General features: G+C 39.1%; 1 protein-coding gene and 1 pseudogene across 2 annotated transcripts; both read left to right on the plus strand.

The window, feature by feature from the left end:
- Positions 1 to 789: 789 nt before the first annotated feature.
- ARF4 (ARF GTPase 4) lies at positions 790 to 25,649 on the plus strand. The gene is made up of 6 exons (XM_082739717.1): positions 790 to 1,308; positions 11,086 to 11,166; positions 11,620 to 11,729; positions 17,960 to 18,031; positions 21,309 to 21,434; positions 24,701 to 25,649. Exons 1-6 carry the CDS (start codon positions 1,242 to 1,244, stop codon positions 24,785 to 24,787), a joined length of 543 nt encoding a protein of 180 aa, XP_082595843.1. The 5' UTR covers positions 790 to 1,241; the 3' UTR covers positions 24,788 to 25,649.
- On the plus strand, positions 18,085 to 21,359 carry LOC309842385 (centromere protein H pseudogene; annotated as a pseudogene). Its single transcript has 2 exons — positions 18,085 to 18,103; positions 18,794 to 21,359. The product of its transcript is annotated as a centromere protein H pseudogene (transcript).
- Positions 25,650 to 26,420: the final 771 nt, after the last annotated feature.

Here is a 26,420-nt window from a genome sequence, read left to right on the forward strand (position 1 = left end):
AACGAGGCTTTCCACTTTCTTAACATAAGGAATTAAGTTTTCCATGCTTCAGGGAGAGAAATGATAAAAGAAACGCAATCCTTCCTCGGCTTCTCTTAAAAAGCTGCACTAGTCAATGAACATTAAATCGGAGCTCTCTTGTTTTTTTTTTTAAAATTTAATTTATTTTATTTTTATTATTCTTTTAAAGATTTTATTTATTAATTTGACAGAGAGAAATCACAAGTAGACGGAGAGGTAGCCAGAGAGAGAGAGGAGGAAGCAGGCTCCCTGCCGAGCAGAGAGCCTGATGTGGAACTCGATCCCAGGACCCTGAGATCATGACCTGAGCCGAAGGCAGCGGCTTAACCCACTGAGCCACCCAGGCGCCCCGGAGCTCTCTTGTTTTGACACAGGATTAGGGATATTCAGTATGACCCGGAATGGACGGCTCAACGCGCCTAGGCCACAGCCTCTATGTCAGCACAACTTTTAACCACTTATCTCCTGGGAAAGCAAGGCCCATCTTCACCTCTCCACTAGGCCAAGTGTTTGCTGCCGCGCAGGAAACGTGTACCGTAGTGGACCGGGGAATCCCCAGCGCGCATAGCATTTAAGAGCAGGACGCTCAAAGGGCAGGAGGAACCGGGCTTCACTTCCTAACCCACAATGCATAGAGCGCCTTTCCGGAAGTAAGGACTACAACCTCCAGGATATATTTATCCGGACGGAAGCGTTTCGCCTATAATCTGATTGGACGTGACCCATCGAAGCATTGTGGGACTTCGACCGTCTCTCAGTACGCATGTGCTAGTTGACTTCGCCGCGCTGGTCCACGTCCGGGAGGAGACGGCGGCAGGAGGATCACGTCGGCGGAACTGGCCTATCCCTTTCGTGCGCAGGCGCAGTGGTTCGGCCAGCACCGGAAGCGCAGGGGGTTGGGGCCGCGGTGACGCGATTCTGTCCGCGTTGGAGGGGCCGGGCAGCTGCTGGAGTCGCCGCTGCTACCGCGTGACGTGGCATAGCAGAAGCCTAAAACGCCAGACCCGGAGCTGCCGCGCCAGTCGTCGTGCAGGTCCTCGCCCCGTTAGTTCGCGTTCTGGAGCTTCGCCCGACACGCCGGCTAGCGAGCCGTCTCTGCCGTCCTCTTTCTCCCTCAGCTCCTCTTCCTTCGCTCAGTTTGTTGGGAGCGTAAAAGGAGAAGGCCCGGGGACGCCCCAAACCCCCTTCTGCTCCTGCCCATCGCAAGTGCCACTACTGCCATGGGCCTCACTATCTCCTCCCTTTTCTCCCGCCTCTTCGGCAAGAAGCAGATGCGCATTTTGATGGGTGAGTGACGGCCCGACAGCTTGAGGGCAGGCGGGGTCTCAGTGCTTGGGGCGGCCTCGGGGCCTGTTTGACCCCCCGCCCGCTGTGGTGGGGGGAGGGGCGGCGGCTCGGGGTCAGGAGGAATTCTTAAGGGGGAACAATGGGACGAAAGGTGGGCGGTCGCCCCAGATCTGTCTAAGAAGCCGGGCAGGGCCGCGGGACAAGGTTTCTTCCTCTGGCTTTGGCTTTCTCTCCTTGATGTTACTGAAATCAGACAGGATTGGGCGGAGATGTGGGGGAAGCGAACTCTTCTGATCTCGCTGAGCCCGGAAGACACTGGCGGGGCCCATTCTGAGAGTGCGGTCTGGCTCCTGCTTCTCCGGTGTGGGCAGCGGTCAGGACGCAGGCAGAACTGCTCCAGCCTTCCTCCTCCCCCTTTCTGCTCCGTGTACACACTCTGCACACTCCAGTGGTATGTGGAGCGAGCGGTCGCCGGGAGCCCGGAGCCGCCCGAGGCAGGAAGTGACCAGGCCCAGAGCGGTGGCAAGGGAGCACCCTCGGTTTCAGAAGAGTCCGGAGTCCTCAGCGCTCACTTCTCCCAACTTACTTTGCGCTGGATTCCACTTCGTGTTCTTTTCCTTATTACTGTTCCTGAAAACTGAGTTTATCTTCAGTCACTTTTTGGCCACTCTCAAAAAACTAAGTACGTTTGGTTTACTGTCTTTGGTTTTCAAACTGATTTTTATCTAGCTGGTTAAGGTTTAACAAAAACACTTTTAATTTTTTAAGCCGATAACAAATTCCTAGTAACTGAACTTCGGGACCCTTAATTTTAGGATAGCCTTGTTCAGTAATAATTACAAAGGGTTTTAAAAAAGATTCTTGTGGAAAATAAGCTTTTAAAAGCTACTTTTCTACGCCAGTTTTTTGTTTGGTTGGTTGGTTTTTCAGCTGAGGGAGAAGGGGCTTGTCACTTGGGTGATGTAAAGCAGTCCCTCCCCCATATTACTGTGAGTCGTCTCTACATCACAGCTAAGCTCTGTGGACCTCAGTAATGCGAAAAGGAGCTCCTCTAATTTAAATGTTGAAACTTGGTTATTCAGAAGCTTGTTTTTGTAGAGTGGGGAGGAAAAGTTGTATTTTCTAGTTTTCTAGTTCTAGTTCTACTTCAGTTCTTTGAAAGTTTTCCAAAGCTAGACTCAGTAGTAATTCGAGGTGTATGAAGATTACACATTTAGTTCTTTTCTGTTATTTCTGTCTTCTTTACAATTCATGGAATAGTTAATTCTTTCATAAAGATAAATCAAAATTTTTTCTCTTTAAAACTTTTTTAGATTTCATTTATAGAGACAATTTTTAAAGGAGGGCAAGCATATTAAGTTCTTAAGGTGGCTGAAAGTTGACAGTCTGAAAAGGATCTGAAGTCATTGGGAGGACTTTGGACTGTGATAAATGAATTTCCAGGCTGTTCCTTAAAGAAATTAACTAGTACCTGGTTTCCAGGAACTAGTTGTGTTCCTGGAAATGTACTATGTATGTCTTTTTACTTAATATTTATTGTAAATGAATTGCTGTGTTTTGTACTATAAGTCTTTGGTGATGGCTTAAAGTTTCAGAGGGAGAAGAAAGGTAGAGTTATGCTATAAGCACTTTACTGAATTTACTGTATTAGGGGAGCATTTCTCCCCTTATCCCCAAAAAATAACGGTTGAAAGAAAATGGAAAAGCATTTAATTTTGTGTGTTTATGCAAGAGATAGAAGTCATGATTTGGAATTACTTTTTTTTATATTAAATATCTTATTACTCTGGTTTCCTATTCTTGTTTTGCTCTTTAATTTTGGGGTGATTAGGTTTCCTTGATTAAAAACACTAAAGTTATAAAGTCAAGTTTACTCATCAAATGAAGCATAACCTTAGGGGAGGATATTGCATGGGTAGGGAAAGAGGTGAAATGGAAGTTTGATAATTGATTTTTTTTTTGTCCAACTTTGTGAAGTGAATGCATAAATAATCACTCTCAAGGTCTCTCTCTGCTTGTGTTCAAGTTTAGAATTGAGTTAATGATTGCTTTTCTCATATTAATGTTCTCTGACAGATAAGTGCACTTTTTATTAGGCTTACATAAAATTCATACCTTCTTGAGTCAGTGACTTTTTCAGACTTTATCCCCTTTTTTTTTTTTTAAAGATATTATTTATTTATTTGACAGAGATCACAAGCAGGTAGAGAGGCAGGCAGAGAGAGAGAGAGAGGGAAGCAGGCTCCCGGTTAAGCAGAGAACCCTTTGTGGGGCTCGATCTCAGCACCCTGAGATCTCGACCTGAGCCAAAGGCAGAGGTTTAACTCACTGAGTCACCCAGGTGTCCCCAGTCTTTATCCTTTTTAAGTGTTACTGAAAGATAGCAGTTAGCACATGAATCTAGTTTGCCAAAGTACTGTGAAGTTAACATTTTATTCCTACACTTGTTCTCCCAGAAGTTCAAATAATTTTAAAAGGTGTTTGAAGTTACAGCTTGTAGTTAACTAATTAAAAACCAATGCAGTGTTTTAAATGTAATGTTGCTTAAAGTATAGATGAACAGAAATTGTCTGTTTAGGTTTTTTTGAGAAATCACTCAGGTGAATGATATTATTGAACGATACTATTGAGCCTAAATTCAAAGATGAACAGTTTCCCATTTTAGATATTTCATGTAGCCCTGCATTACCTTATTTTTAGACTGATCTCCAGTGTCTTGATCTGTGTAATTTTGGGAAATGGCTCCCCAAGTTTTGTTTATGTTGGAAAACACTAATGTGTTCTGTAGAGGAATTATTAATACTAAGCTCTTTGAACTTGTAAGTTTTTTTTCCCATTGAAAAGCTGAGAAAATGTTGCTTTTTAAAGGATTGCTAATAACAGTGTAATTCTGTATTGTCTTATATGTGACTGCGGTTTTGTGGGGACCGGAGAGGTTCCTCTATTTGCCAATTTGAAAAATATTACTAATATTTTAAGTGAGTCTTCAAGCTATAGAGTGAGATTTCATGCCTTTTTCCTAGCATGTTTTTTTTTTTTTTAAGGATTTTATTTATTTGAGAGAGAGCAAGAGAGTGCGAAGGGGGAGAGAGAAGTAAGCTCTACACTGAGCAGGGAGCCTGATGTAGGGCTCGATCCCAGGACCCTGAGATCATGACCCGAGCTGAAGGCAGCGGCTTAACCCACTGAGCCACCCAGGCGCCCCGATATATATATATATATATTTTTTTTTTTTTTTTAAGACCTTTATTTATTTATTTGACAGAGATCACAAGTGTGTGTGTGTATATATATATATATATATATTTTTTTTTTTTTAAGATCTTTATTTATTTATTTGACAGAGATCACAAGTAGGCAGAGAGACAGGCAGAGAGAGAGGAGGAAGCAGGCTCCCTGCGGAGCAGAGAGCCCGATGTGGGGCTCGATCTCAGGACTCTGGGATCATGACCTGAGCCGAAAGCAGAGGCTTTAACCTACTGAGCCACCCAGGCGCCCCTATATATATATTTTTAAATATTTTATTTATTTGAGAGAGAGAGAATGAGAGAGAGGGAGGAGAGAGAGTGAGTGAGTGAGCAAGGGAGCGAGCGAGCGTGAGAAGGGGGGAGTGTCAAAGGGAGAAGCAGACTCCCTGCCAAGCAGGGTGCTCCATGTGGACTCGATCCTGGAACTCCAGGATCATGACCTGAGCTGAAGGCAGTCGCTTAACCAACTGAGCCACTCCCTGGCATATTTTGTAAATACATTTATTATGTGATTTTTAAATCTTTTAAAAAATATTTATTTATTTATTTATTTGATAGAGAGAGAGAGAGATCACAAGTAGGCAGAGAGGGAGAGAGAGGAGGAAGCAGGCTCCCTGCTGAGCAGAGAGCCCAGGGCTGGACTCTGAGATCATGACCTGGGGCGAAAGCAGCAGCTTAACCCACTGAGCCACCCAGGCACCCGTGATTTTTAATTAAATTTTTTTTTTAAGATTTTTATTTATTTGACAGACAGAGATCACAATTAGACGGAGAGGTAGGCCGAGAGAGAGAGAGAGAGAGAGAGAGAGAAGCAGGCTCCATGCGGAGCAGACAGCCCGATGCGAGACTCGATCCCAGGACCCTGAGATCATGACATGACCTCAGCGGCTTAACCCACTGAGCCACCCAGGCGCCCTCCGTTATTTTTAATTTTTAAAATCTAAAAAATACTCCCCTTCTAAAAACAAGATGTTCCTTTTTAAGAAATTTTAAAAATATGGGAAAGAATAACTAATTCCACCATTATACTATTGTTAACATTTATTATAGTTATTGTCAGGCTTTTTTTTGTTTTTAAGATTTTATTTATTTATTTGATACACAGAGATCATAAGTAGGCAGAGAGGCAGGCAGAGAGAGAGAGAGAGACACGCAGGCTCCCTGCAGAGCAGAGAGCCCGTTGCTGGGCTCGATCCCAGGACCCTGAGATCATGATCGGCGCTGAAGGCAGAGGCTTTAACCCCCTGAGCCACTCAGGCGCCCCTATTGTCAGGCTTTTAAGAGGAAATTTATGTTCTTTCTTTTTGACTTAGCTTATTATGAGCATTTTCTCAGGTCATTAGTTGAAAACATAATTGCCAGCCTTTTAAAAAAAAAGCACCTCTGATTAGTTATGTGATACAAAGAAACAATAGAAAAGGCAAAAATCTTTAGTTTGATGCCACTAGAAGTTGATAAAAGTACATTTTTAGTTGTACCCTCTGGCATTATTGCAAATGGCTCTCAGACTTTGGTAATTTGCTGCTAATTAACGCATTGCTCCAAGTGCAGATATTTCTGATCTATTGGGTAGAAGTAAAACCTAAGCTTATAATTACTTTTCTGTACATCTGGTAGCCTTACTTTTAGATTTGATGGTCAGACTTCTGAAGAATTAGATAAAATACTAAGATACAGTGTGTCCACCGGAAAAACCTAAAGGCAAATAAATACCATTTGAGAGCTCTGGTATAGATTTAGGGGTTTTTTGGTTTTTGTTTTTAATTTAAAAAAATTGAGATATAATTCATATAACATAAAATTTATCCCTTTAAAGTATACAGTTTAGTGGTTTTGCTATATTCACAAACTTGTGTCATCATTGCCACTGTCTTTTCTTTTTTTAAAAAGAGCGCATAAGAGGGACGCCTCGGTGGCTCAGTGGGTTAAGCCGCTGCCTTCGGCTCAGGTCATGATTCCAGGGTCCTGGGATCGAGTCCCACATCGGGCTCTCTGCTCGGCAGGGGGCCTGCTTCCCTTCCTCTCTCTCTGCCTGCCTCTCTGCCTACTTGTGATTTCTCTCTGTCAAATAAATTAAAAAAAAAAAAGAGCGCATAAGAGTGTGCGTGCATGCGTGTGCAGAGGGAGAGAGATCTTAAGCAGGCTCCATGCCCAGCAAAAAGCCCAGTCCACCACTGTGAGTTCATGACCTGAGCTGAAATCAGGAGTTGAAGACTTAACCAACTGAGTCACCCAGGTGCCCCCACTATCACCAGTCTTAATTCTAGAACATTTTCATCAGCCCTGAAAGAAACTCTGTACCCATTGGTGGTTACCGCTCCCCCTCTTCCCTAGTTCTTCTGCAACCACTCATCTACTTTTAGTTTCTGTGGGTTTGTCTGTTCAGGATAGTTCACATAATGTAATCATACAATGTGTCCTTTAGTGCCTAGCTTCTTTCACTGTAGCATAATGTTTTAACGGTTCATATTATATCATGTTTTAAAGGTTCATATTATATCATATTATATCCTTTTTAAGGCTGAAAAGTAACTCCTTTCTATGGATATACCACATTTTGTTTATGCATTCACATTTGGTGGAAATCTGATTGTTTCCACTCTTTTGACTGTTATAAGTAATGCTGCTGTGAACATTTGGAAACAAGTTTTTGTATGGGCATGTAATTTTAATTGTCTTGGGTAAATAAATACTTAGGAGTAGAATTGTTGGGTTCTGTGTTAACTATATTTAACACTTTAAGGAATTAACAAAACTGTTTTCCAGAGCAGCTACATTTTATATTTGCTTCAGGTGTGTCTGAGGGATCTAATTTTTCCATAAGACCTGGGGTTTTGCATCCCTCTTCTACTTCCGTGACTCTGGGGACATTTCTGAACCTCAGATGCTGCATTTGAAAAAATGGAGGGTAATTGTAAGGTTTATGTTACAAAAATGTATGGAGTCACTTAGTGTTATGCTTGGAACACAATAAGCACTCAATTTAAATTATTTTTAAGTAATTACGAAGTTGTATTTTAAGCTTCCTTGTGGAAAATTGAAAGATAAAGGAAACCATGAGAAAGAAAAAATACTCTGTGTGAAATTTTATCCATCTGAGAATACTTTTTCATCCCTGTCTCCTTTCTGCATTTTTTTTTTCTCAATTTGAGATCATGGAATCTAGTGTCTTTAACTTAAAATATAAATATTTCTTGGTGCCACACTTTAGTAGACATACTTTTTAATGATTGGCTAAGAGTTTTGGGGTAGTTTTATTGCTGTTAATATTTTGGTCAAAGTACAGGTCCAGTTAAGAAGAACAAGTAATTCCAGTATATCTTTCAATACAGTGACTTGTTTATGGGGGTGGACGGGAGGGGAGAGCATTGCTGGAATGTACAGATTAGTCTTATCTTGGCTAGGTGAGAATTGGTTATAGTTTCATTTTGTGGAGAAAACTCATTGCCAAATATTGCAACATTAAGGAAGTACGTACTTAAGAAATGACTGAAGTAGCACAAAATTGTTAGACCAACATGTTTTTGAGTAAAGAATTCTATATGATAAGTTTTAAGGATGGTATGCGTTCATTTGTGCATCTTTAATCTCACAGTAGAATTTTTTTTTCTTTCTTTCTTTCTTTTTTTTTTTTTAAAGATTTTATTTATTTATTTGACAGAGAGAAATCACAAGTAGTCGGAGAGGCAGGCAGAGAGAGAGAGAGGGAAGCAGGCTCCCCGCTGAGCAGAGAGCCCGATGCAGGACTCCATCCCAGGACCCTGAGATCATGACCTGAGCCGAAGGCAGCGGCTTAACCCACTGAGCCACCCAGGCGCCCAGAATTTTTTTTTCTTCTTAGATTTTATTTACTTATTTGACACAGAGAGAGAGACAGTGAAAGAGGGAATAGAGGCAGGGGGAGTTGAGAGAGGAGGAAGCAGGCTCCCCTCTGAACAGGGAGCCCAGTGAGGGCTCAATCCCAGGACCATGACCAGGATCATGACCTGAGCCTAAGCAGACCCTTAGTGACTGAGCCAGCTAGGTGCCCCTAGAAATTCCTTTTTTTAAAAAACTTGTGGTTTGCATTTATATAACACTTTTTTGTGAAACTCAAAAGATACCTTCATAATTTTAGAATCTTATATGTAGCTGTGAGCTATTTAGCTGTTATTTTACAGTTTTTATTTTTTAAAATAACTTCCTTAAAAAGCCTTACGGTTGCATTATTTTGTAAACACTTCCCCCCCTTTTTCATTAAAAATAATTGTATAAAATATATTCAAGGTTCTTAAGCAGTCATCTTCCTAATAGATACATCAGGAAATGTAACCAGGCCAACATATTCATAAAGGAAATGTGTTATATTGGAATTTTTTTTTTTTTTAATGAAAGTAACACATGTTTGTGTGAAGAAAATTCTAACTTAGAAGTAGAATATTAGTTATGCACACAAGCAGGTGTTAACAGTTTGGTTAAAAATTGGGTTCCCTCTGTGCTTTTCTATAACTTAAAATATATCATCATATTTGTCTTGGGTTTCTTTGTTCCGTGTCAGTATTTTTAGATTTAAATTGTTTTAGTGATGGTATGGGGTTTAGTTGGACTTCCAATGAGAATTAGCATTTGCTATAGTTCTCAAAACGTAAATTGTATGGGTGGCTCAGTTGGTAGAGTCTGCCTTTGGCTCAGGTCATGATCACAGGGTCCTGGGATTGAGTCTCACTCACATAGGGCTCCTTGCTGAGTGGGGAGCCTGCTTCTTCCTCTCCCTCTGTTGCTCCCCCTGCTTGTGTTCCCTTGCTCTCTGTCAATAAAATAAATAAATTAAATCTTCAAAAAAAGATTTTTTAACAAAAATTAACAAAAAGTTAACTTTTGTTTCTTTGGGTGTATTTTAGAGCTTGATTTTCTGATTTTTTATTTATATTGTCCTGTACTCAAAAAACAAAGCACCTCCTGGTGCCAGTTGGTTTTTCTTGTGCCCATGAGTGAGGGCTTAGTTGCTCACTCTCTAGTAAGTATTATAGTGTTTTGGAAAGAATAAACCTGAAAATCTCAGTATGGAGTAGGGAAGACAGTTTGATTAAAAGAAACAGGATACAAAGACATAAATTGCCTCAGTGTACAGAGAAATCTTAAAGCGACCTTTGTAGGGTACAGTGCAGAAAATGTTATATGGGTGGAAGGGGTATGAAATTGCCTATAGCCTTTAGTTCTCAATTGAACTGATAAAAGTTAAATTTACTTTCGCAGTAAGGTAAAGTAGGTAAGGGGGGGTGATTTCTGTGTGTGTTTTTTTTAACTTAACAGCGTTTGCTTCATGTGTCAAGTAATGCTTTGATTTAAATATTTAAAAAGCATCTTTGCTTAAATCATGAATGAAGTTGAATTCATTTCAAAATCTGTGATAGCATAAATCTAGATGGCCATATGTGTGATGTCCTTGGAACAATGATACATTCAGTGATGTTATTAGATATTGACCTTCATTTAAAAGGGTTTGACAATATAGAACGTGATTTTGAGATAGATTTTGAGAGATTCATACTTAAAAAATGAGTATTTAATTTGCTCATCACTATCACTGTAATGAAGAGGTATACGCTCTTAATCCAGGATGGATTTTTTTTCCTTCAGAAACAAGCACATTCTTCCCTACTTATATCTGCCTCAAAGGAATTGTTTTTTAAGAATTTAGACGTTCATTATATTGGAGATGACTGTAAGGCCATTTTTTTATAACCTAAATTAACCAGTCTTTTATTCTCATTTCTGTGCATTTGATGTAGGAATGAATTTAGATATGGGTAAAATTGGCCTCATCTTCTTCTTTTTTTTTTTTTTTTTTTTAAGATTTTATTTATTTGACAGAGATCACAAGTAGGCAGAGAGGCAGGCAGAGGAGGAAGCAGGCTCCCTGCTGAGCAGAGAGCCCGATGTGGGGCTCGATCCCAGGACCCTGAGATCATGACCTGAGCCAAAGGCAGAGGCTTTAGCCCACTGAGCCACCCAGGCGCCCTGGCCTCATCTTCTTTTATTATCATTTAAGGATACTAGTACACAGTCAACATTTTTGGGTAATTTTTGTTCACTTGTTTTTATGTGTTCTCTGATTCAGTTTGTAATGGGTTTTTAAAAATGATAGTAGTTCATAGAATTAATAAGGACTTGAGTTGGAAAAGATCTTAGGTCAGATGATTCAGTCTCCTTGTTTTACAGCTAATTCCTCTGGCCTCAGTTTCCTACAGTGACTGGTTTAAAGACACTTAACTGCTTTGTGGCAAAGCAAATCTAGAGACCAGAGCCTGAGTCAGTCAGATACTTCTCTCCTTTTCACTACTACATGCTGGCTCTCTAGGTCTAGAAAGAAAAATGGAAAGGCTTTCTGCAGCAAGTGTTGTCTTGGGATTCAGAAACGAAGTAATTTCTAACTCATTTGGGCCTTGAGCAGTTGACTTTTGCTTTTAAACTAGAAATTTGTTGTAAAATTAATTCATAGTGTGTGTTCTTTTGGTCTAGATTTAAAATCTTTAATGTCTTTTTCTAGTTGGATTGGATGCTGCTGGCAAGACGACCATTCTGTATAAACTGAAGTTAGGGGAGATAGTCACCACCATTCCTACCATTGGTAAGAAAGTTTACAGATGACTTTAATTATAATACTATATTGTAAAAGAAATAGAAGATGGTTTAATTTTGAAACAATTTTTAAGGCTTTATTATTTTGGAGAGCTTTATGTTCACAGTAAAATTGAGAGGAAGGTACAGAGATTGCTCGTAAACTTACCTCAGTGTAAATATAGCTTCCCCCCTTTATCAGCGTCCTCACCAATTTGTTACAATTGATAACTGCATTGACATAATCATCCAAAGTCCATAGTTTACCTTAGGGTTCACTCTTGGTATGCTTTCTATCGGTTTGGACAAGTGTACTATCTCATATATCATTATAACTGGCTTAGGTTTTTTCAGTTTATTGATTATCTAGTAGATTTTTGAAAAGCAATTCTGAGAGAATTCCATAGTAAGGGGTTTTATTTTCCTAATCACATTTTGCACAACTGTCTTTATTTCTTTGTAGGTTTTAATGTGGAAACAGTAGAATATAAGAACATTTGTTTCACAGTATGGGATGTTGGTGGTCAAGATAAAATTAGGCCTCTCTGGAGGCATTACTTCCAAAACACCCAGGTAAGGAATGTTGTACAGTTTGTATAACTTTTCTTTATATGTTTTATGCTTTAAAGTTTCTTTTGATAACTACTATTTAGCTGGGTGTTGGCATTCTTATATGAGTTGGTTTCTTAATCACCACTTACATATTCTTCAGTGAACACTCTCACTCATGCCTTTGAAGGCTAAATTACCCAGGGGGAAGAGTTACATAGCCATCATAACAATAATTTGGAAGATTAGGTGGAGGTGGTTCTCAAGATTGAACCAGGTGTCTCCTCAGTAGTTCTGTTTGTTTTGCTCTTAGTCTAGAAAGAACGTTCTGTGTAACTTTCTTGTCATTTTAATTTTTAATGAATAAAAAGCAATTAATAGCCCTTCATTTAGCCCAGTTAAGTGTTTACCTTATTAAAATAGACTAAGAAAAAAATATATTGGAGTGCCTTGTGGTGTAGTCGGTTATGCATCTGACTCTTGGTTTCAGCTCAAGTTGCGATCTCAGGGTTGTGAAATAGAGCCTTCACGTTGGGCTCTGCACTCAGTGTGGAACCAGCTTGAGATTCTAATTCTCCTGCCCCTCCTGCTTATTTAACTCTTTCTTTCTCTTTCTAAAATAAATAAATGAATCTTTAAAAATACATATTTATGTAGATTCATTTAATTGATTTGTATGGTATTTTTATATTATCATGTAGTATATATAATAGTGGCATTGGGAAGAAATACTAGTAGTCTGTGAGCAGGAGTTCTCAAATTTGGCTGCACATTAGAATCACCAGAGAGCTTTAAAAAAAAAAAAAAAAGCCAAAGTGCTGATCATTAACTCCATACCAATTGAATTAGAATCTCAGGGGATTTAAACTAGGTATCAATAATGCATCTCCAACTTTGATGTGCATATGAATCACTTGGATATTAAATACAGATTAATTTAGTAAGGTCAGACTGAGTAAGGCCTGAGATTCTGCATTTCTAGCAGGTTCTTGGGTGGTGGTCCTGCTGGTTTAGGACCTTACTTTGAAGAGCAAGGCTCTGGTATAAGGTATTTCAGTAGCAGCATTGTTGACATTTCAGGCTGAGTTAACTGTTCATTTTTGGGGTGAGGGGAGGTTCTCTGCACTGTGGAATGTTTAGCAGCGTCCCGGGCCTCTATTCACTGGGTGCCAGTAGCAGACCCCAACCAACCCAGTTGCAGTAACCAAAAATACCTCCATATATTCAAATTATGCTCTGGGGATAAAATTGGGCCCTCTTGAGAACCACTCACTACTCTAGTCTAATTCTTATGTAGGAACCAGCTGAAGCTTGAAGGACTTACTAGGACTGGAGAGGTGGTTCTTTTTTTTTTTTTTTTTAAAGATTTTATTTATTTATTTGACAGAGAGAAATCACAAGTACACTGAGAGGCAGGCAGAGAGAGAGAGAAGGAAGCAGGCTCCCTGCTGAGCAGAGAGCCCGATGCGGGACTCGATCCCAGGACCCTGAGATCATGACCTGAGCCGAAGGCAGCGGCTTAACCCACTGAGCCACCCAGGCGCCCCTGGAGAGGTGGTTCTTATTCTAGATTTCTCTTTAACCTCTTTCCAACTCAGTTGTGTTTACTACCAGGAGTAGTAAACAGGGAGAGGTTTCTCATCAGTATTTGTTTACTATTGGAGTTGATGATACAGTTTTTAAGTAATGTGTGATGTTACAAGCACTTCATAAGTTTAAGATTCGCAGAAGTCATTCTTGTTCTTCCAACTCTTAAAACAGTATGCAAGTGAGGTATATTGCCACCAGGTGGCAGTGAATACCCTAGGTGAGCTGGCTGGAACTGGTTACCAGGTTTAAGTAGTGTGTCCTGTTAAATAAATGGCATGCTTTTTTATTTAAAAATTAGAATATTTCTGTTTATTAGGTGTGATTAGAAAATCTGTTTTCTAAAAGATTTTACTTATTTATTTGACAAAGAAAGACAAAGTGAGAGAGGGAACACTAGCAGGGGGAGTGGGAGAGGGAGAAGCAGGCCTCCCACAGAGCAGGGAGCCTGATGTGGGGCTCAGTGCCAGGACCCTGGAATCATGGCCCGAACTGAAGGCAGATGCTTAATGACTGAGCCACCCAGGCACCTGGAAAAGCTTTTTTTTTTTTTAAAGATTTTATTTATTTGACAGAGATCACAAGTAGGCAGAGAGACAGACAGAGAGAGAGGTGGGGGGGGGAGTGGGCTCTGCGCTGAGCAGAGAGCCCATTGTGGGGCTTGATCCCAGGACCCTGAGATCATGACCAGAGCTGAAGACAGAGGCTTAAACCACTGAGCCACCCAGGCGCCCCTGGAAAAGCTATTTTGATGCAAGTCACATGCTTCAAAAAATTTCATTATGGAAATTGTCAAAGGTACACAAAAGTAGAGAGACTAGCATATAAACGTCCACGTATCTATTAGCCAACTTCAATTATTAGGGTATGGCCAATATTGTTTTATTGATGTTTCTTTCTGGTAGATTTTTAGATTATTTTAGATTATTATAAAGTAAGTAATCGTCATTTCATTTAGACAGTGGTTTTTTTTTTTTTTAATATTTTATTTATTTATTTGACAGACAGAGATCACAAGTAGGCAGAGAGGCAGGCAGAGAGAAAGGAGGAAGCAGGCTCCCTGCCAAGCAGAGAGCCTGATGCGGGGCTCCATCCCAGGACCCTGAGATCATGACCTGAGATGAAGGCAGAGGCTTTAACCCACTGAGCCACCCAGGCGCCCCTAGAGAGTGTTTTTGAAGTAGAGTTAGGAACAGTGTAAAACTTTGCTAATCCTCAATTTGTAATTGTTGACCAAGAGTAAGCCTGATCTTACCCTGCATTTGTTTAGAATGCTTTGTAATATACTTTTGAGTTTTTGTTTTGTTTTGCTTTTTAGAGGTGAGTGAGAGAGAGTGCGCTGATGCATGTATTGGGGAGGGGTAAAGAGAGAGCTGGAGAGAGAGAATCTTGAGTAAGCTCCATGCCCACCATGGAGCCCAGCATAAGGCTTGATCTCCCAACCCTGCGACTATGATCTGAGCCAAAATTAAGTGTTGTCCAACTTAATTGACTGAGCCACCCAGTTGCCCCATTTACTTTTGAGTTCTTGAGATTAGATCCATTCCTGGCCTCTTTGGATCATCTTATAATCAAAAGTCCCAAGTACTTATTCCTAGAGAACTCATGTCTACAGGGAAAGTTTTATGTTACCTGATGTAATCTCAGCTAAGCTCTTACACCAGCTTTTCTAACATTCCTGATTATTTCTGTTAGCTATAAAATTAAAAAGAAATGAATACTGTTTAATCATGTTCCTAGAGCCAGGACACACTGTTTATTATAATAAATTCCTCTTCCCTCATTAGATAATTCCAATTATTTTGCTTTTCTAAATTAGTAAGTACTTGGTCTTTTAAGTAGTCTTTTATTTGTAGCCGAACTTACTTTAGAATCCTAGTTTTTCTACACTCTTGATTCTAGGTTGTCCCAGGAGGTGAATAACTTTGAATTTATTACTGAAATACTTTTTCTCTCAATATTGTTACTTTGGAACCGATAGCATTAATTACATTTTAAAACAATAAAAATGGATAGTTAGTAGTCCAAATAAAATTAGATGCCTTTTGGAGGCATTGCCTCTTCTAGAGGAATAGACTTTAAAAAGCAGTAGCTTTTGGAATTAGGAGGGAAAGTGGGAGACAACATTTACTAAATGCCTGTGATAAGCCAAGTGCAATACTAGATTCTTTTATATCTGTATGATTATGTTTAACAGGCTGATAAAGTTGGCTGATGTGTTTTTATTTTTATAGAAGAGCAGGCATGTTCCAGGATTAGGTCATTTATGTAATAAGTAGTCTTGAGATTTGAATTTGGATATCTTTCCATTATGCCGTACTGGCTCTCATAGCACCAAAAGTATTTTCAGAGATTAGGATGTTTAAAATGATGGTTTCCAGCAAAAACAAAGGAAATGGGTTTGAAATTTGGTAGACCAAAGGACATCGTCATTTTAATGACCATAGCCTAGAATAAATATTAGGTACCCTGGCAAGCTCAGAACTGTAATGGTACTGAGGTATAAATACAGAATTAAGGGGCGCCTGGGTGGCTCAGTGGTTAAAAGCCTCTGTCTTCAGCTCAGGTCATGATCCCAGCGTCCTGGGATCGAGTCCCATGTCGGGCTCTCTGCTCTGTAGGGAGCCTGCTTCCTCTTCTCTCTCTGCCTGCCTCTCTGCCTACTTGTGATCTCTGTCTGTGAAATAAATAAATAAAATGTTTAAAAAAAAAAAATAAAATAAATACAGAATTAAGTAGCTCTTTGTCCTAAATGGATTTTATGCTCTTGGTGGATTTAATCTAGTTATTTATATAAATAAGCATAAGACCGTTTGTGATTAAGTGACAAATGATCAAAAAACACTTCAGTGGTCAGGGTTGTGGAGAGAATATTTAAAGTAATCACTTTAGGGGCGCCTAGGTGGCTCAGTGGGTTAAAGCCTCTGCCTTCGGCTCAGGTCATGATTCCAGGGTCCTGGGATCAAGCCCCACATCGGGCTCTCTGCTCTGCCCGGAGCCTGCTTCCTCCTCTCTCTTTCTGCCTGCCTCTGCCTACTTGTGATCTCTGTCAAATAAATAAATAAAATCTTAAAAAAATTTAAAGTAATCACTTTAGTATTAATAGGAATAGATTTTAACAAAGCTATTAAGGTAATCTCTCTCTAGTTGTGAATATCTGTAGGAGTGGTTACTACTTTTTTTTTTTTTTAAGATTTTATTTATTTATTTGACAGACAGAGATCACAAGTAGGCAGAGAGGCAGGCAGAGAGAGGAGGAAGCAGGCTCCCCGCTATGCGGAGAGCCCGATGTGGGGCTCGATCCCAGGACCCTGGGATCATGACCTGAGCCGAAAGCAAAGGCTTTAGCCCACTGAGCCACCCAGGCGCCCCACTACTTTTCTTTTTGTTAAGAATTTCATATTGGGGAGCACCTCACTGACTCAGTCTGTGGAGTGTGACTCTTGATCTCAGGGTCGTGAGTTAAAGCCCCACAGTGGGCCTAGAATTTACTTAAAAAATAAATAGAAAAGAATTTCTCATTTGATCAAGTCAATAATATTGTGGAGCAGAGCCGACTTTTCCATAAGTAAGCCTACAAAAACCATTTTGTGTGCCCCTTCTCCCTCTTTTTTTAAGAAACACTTTGTGCATGCCTTCTACTGAATATGCTAATTAAGTCATTAGATTCATGCATCTTTAGGATCTTTCGTGGTTGTTTTTTTTTTTTTTTTTAAAGATTCATTTATTGGGACGCCTGGGTGGCTCAGTTGGTTAAGCGGCTGCCTTCAGCTCAGGTCATGATCCCAGCGTCCTTGGATGAGTCCCACATCGGGCTCCTTGCTTGGCACGGAGCCTGCTTCTCTGCCTCTGCCTGCCACTCTGTCTGCCTGTGCTTGCTCTAGCTTCTCTATGACAAATAAATAAAATAAAAAAAAAAATCTTTAAAGATTCATTTATTTGACAGAGGGAAAGAGATCACAATTAGGCAGAGAGGCAGGTAGAGGGAGAGGGGGAAGCAGGCTTCCTGCTGAGCAGAGAGCCCCGATGCGGGGCTTGATCCCAGGACCCTGAGATCATGAAGTGAGCCAAAGTCAGAGGCTTAACTTACGGAGCCACCTAGGCACTCTGATCTTTCGTTAGTTCTTTTTCCTTTTGTTCCCGCATAATGAACCATTCTGTTACTTATAATCTGCACTTAACATGAAAGGGAAGTGGGATAAAATTTATTCATAGTGTAGTTGAGAAAAGTGATCGGTTGGTTAAGAGTAAGTTTTTTTTTTAAGATTTTATTTAGAGCATGTGCATGTGAGTGGGAGAGGGGCAAGAGGGAGACAAAGGAAAAGAATTGCCAGCAGACTTTGTGCTGAGCGGGGCGCCACATGCAAGGCTTGATCCCACAACCCTGAGATCCTGACCTGAGCCAAAATCAAGAATCAGATCCTCAACTGATTGAGCCACCCAAGCACCTCTACGTTTTTTTTTTTTTTTAAATAACATAAGTCAAAATCACAAATAGTGCTCAAATCTATTTTTAGTACTTAGGGCCCTGTTCTTTTTTGTTGTTCTTTTAATAATGAGACATTGGCTTCTTGATGTTTAATTCAGTATGGTTCTTTTGTCTGTAAATATTTAGTTAATTTAAGATTAACTGTTGCAATTTATTTATAAAAACAATTTTTCCCCAGGGTCTTATTTTTGTGGTAGATAGTAATGATCGTGAAAGAATTCAGGAAGGAGCTGAAGAGCTGCAGAAAATGGTAAGAAAGTTTTTTAAATTTGTTATTTCCAAGATGTGTTTTTCAGGGTGACAATGGTGGTGTTAGTGGTTGGTACATCTTAGTGTGATTAGATTACACAAATGAATTGTTTCAGGGCTAGAAAGAACCTTGAGGAACAGTCATCACAGATTCTTAAGAATGCGCATAAATACTCTAGAGCTTTTTAAACAGACAGAAGAGTAGCTACTTCATTAAGGTGGGAAGAGGGCTCAGCTTGTTTTTACCATGCTCCAGGGGTTGATAGGTCTCTGGTTGAGGATGTCTCCATTAGTCCAGTGCTTTATTTAATAGATAAAAAATCTATAGGTTTGGAACTTTTGTGATCTAGGAATTTTGGTTTAGATATCTGTTCCCAAGGTCACTGGGTTCAGTTTTCTCTATTCTGTACCTATATAATATATACTCTGAAATATTTCATAGTAGCAGCCATGATAAAGAATTCCACCTATGGTAGTAGCATTTAGGTTGATGATGGTATTTTAGCTTTGCCGGGTATCAGATTGTTTTCATGTACAGTTGACCCTTGAACAGCCTGGGGGTTAGGAGTGCCGGCTCATGGCCCCCGCCCACCATGTGTACAGTTGAAAATCCATGTATAACTTTTGAGTCCTGAAAAACTTCACTGCTTTTGCTGGCCACAGTTTAGTGGTGGGCATATTGCCTCCTGAGGCCATGCCTTTCTGTCCTAGGTGGCTTTTCTTCTCACCAGTCAGAATTGGCTGCAACCCAAGAAGTAAGCAGCTGCCAAGCCCTCTGACTCTGGAGTGGGAGGTGGGGAGGGTGGGCCAGCACAGGTCTGGTGTCCAGGTGTGCATCCCAAGGACCACTTCACCCTGCTGCTCAGGCTGAGAGCACAGGCAAAATAATAACTCCTGGACTATAAATCAGTGGTTGATGCAAATGAAGAAAAAGCTTTAGAACAAATCGTGCAAGATAAGCAAATTGAAGCTAAAATTGAAGACCTGGAAAGGGAACCCGAAGAGTTAAAAATTGCTTTTGAAATGAAAAAGGCTTGTATTAGATAGGATGCAACTTTGAGCTGCACTTAAAAAAAACCTGGAGAAAATTAACCCCAAGTGTGCTCATGGATAACATGAAACATGTATTAAAGCTAAATTAATAATGAAATCACACCAGGAATCTTGGAATTTGGAGGAAAAACTGATGTTGGAAAGAAGAAATTACAATTAAGACAAGCTTTAGAAATGTTTTAGAACAAATGTTTAGACAAGGTTTTAGGAATACAGACTGAAAAGAGCAAACAGAAAGATGAATTTGGACAATATGGAAAATTCCGATGAGATAAAGACCATACCATAAAACCTGCAGATGGAGATACAGATTTCCTAAAGTTATTCAGTATGTGTTCCAGAACCTCATTTTAGGGAGTAAAGGCAATTGGGCAGAGGATTTTGCATTTAAGGAAGCTGTTCTCCAGCTTGACAAGAATCTCACTGTGATCTAGTAAGAATTCTGTTTTGACATTTTTTGTTTTGGTCTTTGCTTTATCATTTAAATAAAAGATTTCAAGTAAAATTTTTTTTAGTATCTTTGGAACTATTCTAATACTCCAGTTTTTTTGTGACTTGACACTTCAACATGGAATCTGTTGTTTTAAATATGATAATTAAAGTGACTGGCATACTCGAAAAGAATCTGAAAATCTTAGTCTTGGAAGGGTTCCAAAAGACATCTAATTCAGCTTTCCACTGAATGTGGACATTTTTCTGCAGCATTCCTGGCAGTCCCACCTCTCATCTGGAATACTTCTATGCATTTGTGAGTCAACTAAAATACTAGAAAAGTTGGAAAACGATATCCACATCCTTGATTTTATTTCAACTGTCATTTGTATTTTACAAAAATATATATCACTTTAGATTTATCTCACACAGAAAAACTAATAGCTTACTCTTGCCCTTACCAATAACACTTGATTAACACTTAATTTTGAATGGTATGTGTGTTTTATATTGTATTCTTTAATGAAGTAAACTAAGGAAAAAATGTTATTAGGAAAATTACAAGGAAGAGAAAATGCATTTACAGTAATGTGCAGCAAAACAACCATGTATGAAGTTGACCCACACAGTTCATACCCATGTTGTTCAAGGGTCAGCTGTATTTATATTGTAAAAATTGTTGGAGATGTACTTTGTCATGGTTTCAAACTTGGATAACTGTAAAATATTTACTGAAATGAAATCTTAATTCTCATTCGTTGCTTTTAAGACAGTATTGCAGTTTGTGCCAGTGTATGTATAACTAAGTCATGGTAGTTTGTCCAAGGAGTTAAATATCACGCCTAATACTCTTTTTGTAAACAGCTTTATGGAGGTATAATTCATATACCATAAACGTCACTCATTTAAAATATGTAAGTTATTGGTTTTTAGTATACAGAATTTGCAAACATTAACCACAGTCTGATTTTATAACATTTTTATTGACCATAAAGAAATTCCCTAGAACTATTAGTATTTATTCTCCATTTCTTCCTTCAGTGTACCCCAAACCCCCAGCGCTTATGACCACTCATTTACTTTATATGCATATGCCTATTCTAGGCATTCATATAAATAGAATCATGTAATATGTGGTTTTTAAAAATTTTTTGTTACTTTTCACTTAGCATTAGTTTTCAGCACTCATCCGTGGTGTGGCAGGTGTCAGTACTCATTCCTACCAGTGTCTACTCTTGTATTTACTTTTATTATTCTATTACTTACTGTTTACTCCTGTATTATTTATTATTATACTCTTACATTATTCTTGAATTTTTTTCACGATACTGCTAATGCCTAGTCATTGTACTGTTGTCCTCCTGTTGTCTAGCCCTGCTGGCTGGAAGGGAATAAAAGTCCAAAAAGAGTCCTCTACTACTGAGTACCATAAGATGCTGCTGTAAATATTTATTTCCATATGTGTTTCTTGTCCTTACCAGTCCTGACATTAATATTAATGGGTGATCATGAAAGCTCAAATGAATGATGTACTTTAATGGAGTGCAGGATGATTGGCTTGAAAAATAGTTTTGCTTTACTTGAAGGCATATGAGTTTTTTTCCTGGGTTTTAAAAATTGAAGGATATGAGATTTAAGTGTGCCTGAACTTTATGTTGTGAAATTAGATTGATGTTTAATAATGTGTTCAAGGTTGAATAAGTGGTATATACAGGAAGACAGTGTTTTACCTACTTTGTCACAGTGATTGAGTTCAGATTGTTAGTTGTTAACATCTTAGCTTTTATTTTCAGCTTCAGGAAGATGAGTTGCGAGATGCAGTGTTGCTGCTTTTTGCGAACAAACAGGATTTGCCAAATGCTATGGCTATCAGTGAAATGACAGATAAATTAGGTCTTCAGTCTCTTCGTAACAGAACAGTAAGTATTTGGAGGTTCATGTTAATCTCCTGACTTAGAATTAATGTAATTGTTTAAGAAAGTATTCACTTCAATACATATTAAGCAATTATCGCTTTTGGACAGATAATAAACATACCATTTAAAAAACAAAAGCAGTAATACACTACAAACATGATCCCTTCCAGACTTTTTTATAAATGTGTGTTCAGGGGGCGCCTGGGTGGCTCAGTGGGTTAAGCCGCTGCCTTCGGCTCAGGTCATGATCTCAGGGTCCTGGGATCGAGTCCCGCTTCGGGCTCTCTGCTTGGCAAGGGAGCCTGCTTCCCTCTCTTCTCTCTCTCTGTCTGCCTCTCCATCTACTTCTGATTTCTCTCTGTCAAATAAATAAATAAAATCTTTGAAAAAAATTATAAAAAAAAATGTGTGTTCAGTTTTTAAACTATGTTAATATCTCCCTTGACCCCCACTCCCCGCCCTCGCCAAGAGAGGAGTAGAGAGAGAGAGAGGCTCCACGGCCAGTGCAGGAGCCCAACATGGGCCTACATCTCATGACCCTGAGATCATGACCTCAGCCAAAATCAGGATTCAGACACTTAACTGGAGGGCCACCCAGGGGCTCCTCCATTTTTAAACTTTTAATATTTATCTTTTAAGGAGCCAAATGTTTAAATACCTTTATTTCATTGGATTTTTGTTAACTTTATCTTTAAAACATTTAGTATCAATAAAGATGTAATTTCTTTTTTAAAGATTTTATTTATTTATTTGACAGATCACAAGTAGGCAGAGAGGCAGGCAGAGAGAGAGGGGGAAGCAGACTCCCCGCTGAGCAGAGAGCCTCACACGGGGCTTGATCCCAGGACCCTGAGACCATGACCTAAGCCAAAGGCAGAAGCTTAGCCCACTGAGACACCCAGGCACCCCATCTAAAGATTATTGATATTATTTGTTTTAATTTTATATCTTTCAAAGAGCTCTGCAGCAAGTATTTTGTAATTTGGTTTTCTTACTAAAACTGCAATATTTTTGCAGCCGTATTTTAAATTTTTTATTTTTTATTAACATATAATGTATTATTAGCCCCAGGGGTACAGGTTTGTGAATCGCCAGGTTTACACACTTCACAGCACTCAACATGAGCACATACCCTCCCCAGTGTCCATAATCCAGCCACCCTCTCCCTACCCACTTCTCCCCAGCAACCCTCAGTTTGTTTTGTGAGTTTTAAGAGTCTCTTATGGTTTGTCTCCCGCCTGATCCCATCTTGTTTCATTTTTTCCTTCTGTACCCCCAACCCTCACGCGTTGGCTCTCAGATTCTTCATATCAGGGAGATCATATGATAATTGTCTTTCTCTGATCGACTTATTTCACAATTGACTTATTTCGCCCAGCATAATATCCTCTAGTTCCATTCATGTCGCTGCAAAAGGCAAGATTTCATTTCTTTTCTTTTTTTTTTTTTTTTAAGATTTTATTTATTTATTTATTTGACAGAGATCACAAGTAGGCAGAGAGGCAGGCAGAGAGAGAGGAGGAAGCAGGCTCCCTGCCGAGCAGAGAGCCCGATTTGGGGCTCGATCCCAGGACCCTGAGATCATGACCTGAGTTGAAGGCAGACGCTTTAACCCACTGAGCCACCCAGGTGCCCCAAGATTTCATTTCTTTTGATTGCTGCATAGTGAAGCCATATTTTAGATAATCTTGTTTTATACTGTTTGCCTTTTAACATCCAAAGCTTGTGAACTATAGTTATGACATTAAACAAGTTTTGAATTTAAAATTAAAAGAAACATCATGGCACTCCTAGGTGGCTCAGTGGGTTAAAACCTCTGCCTTCGGTTTGGCTCAAGTCATGATCCCAGGGTCCTGGGATGGAGCCCCGCATTGGGCTCTCTGCTGAGCAGGGAGCCTGCTTCCTCCTCTCTCTCTGCCTGCCTCTCTGCCTACTTGTGATCTCTCTCTGTCAAATAAATAACATGAAATCTTTTAAGAAAATAATAAAAAAAAATACTATACTTGTTCTCCAGTAGCTTGTTTTAGATCAGTGATTTAAATACCGGCAAAATACAATCTACTGTTTTATATGTAAATATGATATCACAAACTTTAATGTGACTTGTGCTTTACAGAGGTTTTTCACTAAGTTGTCAACAAGGCAGATATTGTGCTGTGGGAGTATCTGTATAGGCTGTTTGAGATGTACCAGACTGATTTAAACAAGATAAACTGTAAATGGTACCAGTTTTCAGGGCTGTGAAGATAAGAATTTGTACCTTTTACCAGCCTTCTAGGTTACTGGGGTGTTATTCAAATAATTATTGCCAGAATGGTATACTTGCATTGCCCTTGTGATAGTAAAGTAAGGTCTTTATTGTAAGGCAGAATAAAATGGTTCAGTAAAGAAAAGTAATAAAAATAAACTATTGCTTAAAGGAAATTAAATTGTTTTCTAGGTCTTTTCCTTGCTCTTTGTTAACATTTCATGGCATTTCATACACTTTCTGTTACCACCAAAAAGTGAAACTTTTTGGAATGCAAAGACTAAAGATAGTGAAATTATTTGAAAAGCTTGCCTCCAGTATCAACAGTGCCTATTCTTTTTTAAAATTTTGCCTCCTGTACTCCCAATGTAGTTTTATGGGAAACAAAAGAGGGTCAGAAGGACCTGATGGGTCCCCTTAAGTACTTACTAATCTTCCTATGAACGTTCTTTTCAGATTAAGGAGTGGATTGTTGATAAAATCTAATGAATAGGTAGGAGTAGCTTTAATTGAGACAGGAGTTTTGTGAGAAGTGTGTATGAGAACACTGTAGTTCTGTATATATAGTTCTATATAGTTACTGAGATTAAATACAAAAGTCATGGTGAGATGTAAACTGTATTTACTTCCCTTTTTTTTTTTTTACGTTTATTTATCTGACAGAAATCACAAGTAGGCAGAGAGGTAGGCAGAGACAGAGAGAGGGGGAAGCAGGCTCCCCACCAAGTAGAGAGCCTGATGTGGGGCTCGATCCCAGGACCCTGGGATCATGACCTGAGCCGAAGGCAGAGGCTTTAACCCACTGAGCCACCCGGGCGCCCTCTGTATTTACTTCTTTATTTCTATAGTTTTATATATTAGTTTTTTGTTTCCCTTTTCCTGTACATGTATGGTAACTGCTGACTAAATATTGTGCTTGCACAGTTGGGCAGAAATACTTAATGTTCTGATTAAGAAATTTTAAAGACTGGTTATATATAGTGTTCTGTTAATCAAGTATTTTCTTGTTCTTTCTTTACAGTGGTATGTTCAAGCCACTTGTGCTACACAAGGAACTGGTCTGTATGAGGGACTTGACTGGCTGTCAAACGAGCTTTCAAAACGTTAAATGAAACTGGATCTAACCAAGGACACATTTGATAGAATTGGTCTAGGCTTGTTACAACAAAATTAGTTTGCATCTTGGTTATTAAACAGTATCTGGGACTGGTTTGGGCAGAATATTACAGCGTTAAAACTTATTTTGTTGCCAATTATTGTTTACCAAGTGTAATATTGCTATTTAGCAATATGCTTGGTTTTAAAGAAATTCTCCTTAACTTGGGAAAAAAGTGTCCTCTTTTAATTTTAATTCCCTTAAGCCTAAATGCCTGGACATAGCTATTGTGACACCTTTAAATAAATCCGTTTTGAATGTTTTTTGAGCCCACACGAAATAATGTTTTAAAGTTTTCCCCTTGCTACTTTACTGATACCTTTATCATTCCTGGGGCGGTCTGCTGATTTAAAAAAATGTAGCATTCCATTTGTATTTATTTTTCTCCCTTGCCAAAAAGTTTTTCTAATACTGCTTGTACCAGCCAGGGAAATGCTCCAAAACACTATTCAGATCTCTTGCACTGAGGAACTTCTATTTTTCCCCCCTTATTGAACCTGGCTTTCATCAGCCAAGCTTACCTTAGTGTGGTTTGGATTTGATAGCTAATTAGTTCAGTGCTGGTTGCAAAGAGTTCATATTGAGATGATTTTTAATACCCAGCAGATTGTCTTCCTTTATATTGTATCTTTTTTATGTTGCATGTTGCTTTTTGGTATCAGCCTGACTCTTTGCCCAGTATATGATAGTTCTGCTGATGTTTATTGTTTATCGGTGAACACATCTTCATTAAGAGTTTTTGAAAAACTTATCAAACTCAGTAAGTTTTCTTCATAACCCATTTGGAATTATTCCTAATAAAATGATAAAAATATGTAATGTGTGTGTTCTTTTTGAGTCTAGAAGATATTTGAAATGGATTTTCTTATTTAGCACAGTAATTTGCATATATTGCATTTTTGTAAACAATAATCCAGGTCTCGGTGAGTTAACTAATTGTTTAAATTGGAAAATAAGGTATGGGTTGCTATCGTGTATAACAGAGTGAGGAGTAGCTTCAGAATTTTAGTTTCCTTTAATAAAATAGAACTTGACACTGTACATTTCTAAACTCACATCAAGAGTAAAAAGCTGTAATAAAATGAACTGCCCAAAAAGCATGTATGCATGTGTTTGTTTCACAACTAATGCTAGTTAAAAAAATGGAAGTGCTGTTTGCATGGCACAATGCAGACCTCAAAGGATATGCTGCTCTCCTCCGTCAAGGAGTTAATAAGCACATTTAGTTTTAGCTCCACATATTTCAAAACTTCTATGGAGAGCTGCATGTAATGAATTCTTTGTTAATAAGGCAATAACGGTATATATAGTTAATGAACTACATTTTTGAGATTATTAAGGACTCACCTTCGTAACCTTATGAGTAACTAACTTAGTTTGTCAATAATATTTTATGTATCTTACACATCTTTCAAATTCTTTTTTTTTTTTTTAAGATTTTATTTATTTATTTGACAGAGAGAGATCACAAATAGATGGAGAGGCAGGCAGGGGAGGGGGGGGGAAGCAGGCTCCCTGCTGAGCAGAGAGCCTGATGTGGGACTCGATCCCAGGACCCCGAGACCATGACCTGAGCCAAAGGCAG

This window comes from Mustela nivalis (assembly GCF_964662115.1).
Source record: "Mustela nivalis genome assembly, chromosome: 1".
In the NCBI taxonomy this organism is placed as follows: domain Eukaryota; kingdom Metazoa; phylum Chordata; class Mammalia; order Carnivora; family Mustelidae; genus Mustela; species Mustela nivalis.

Excerpts from the sequence above, each read along its gene's own strand:
- ARF4 (XM_082739717.1), top strand. The coding sequence starts at position 1,242 with ATGGGCCTCACTATCTCCTCCCTTTTCTCCCGCCTCTTCGGCAAGAAG. Across the intron at positions 11,167-11,619 it reads CACCACCATTCCTACCATTG|GTTTTAATGTGGAAACAGTA; the intron begins GTAAGAAAGTTT and ends ATTTCTTTGTAG. Across the intron at positions 11,730-17,959 it reads ATTACTTCCAAAACACCCAG|GGTCTTATTTTTGTGGTAGA; the intron begins GTAAGGAATGTT and ends ATTTTTCCCCAG.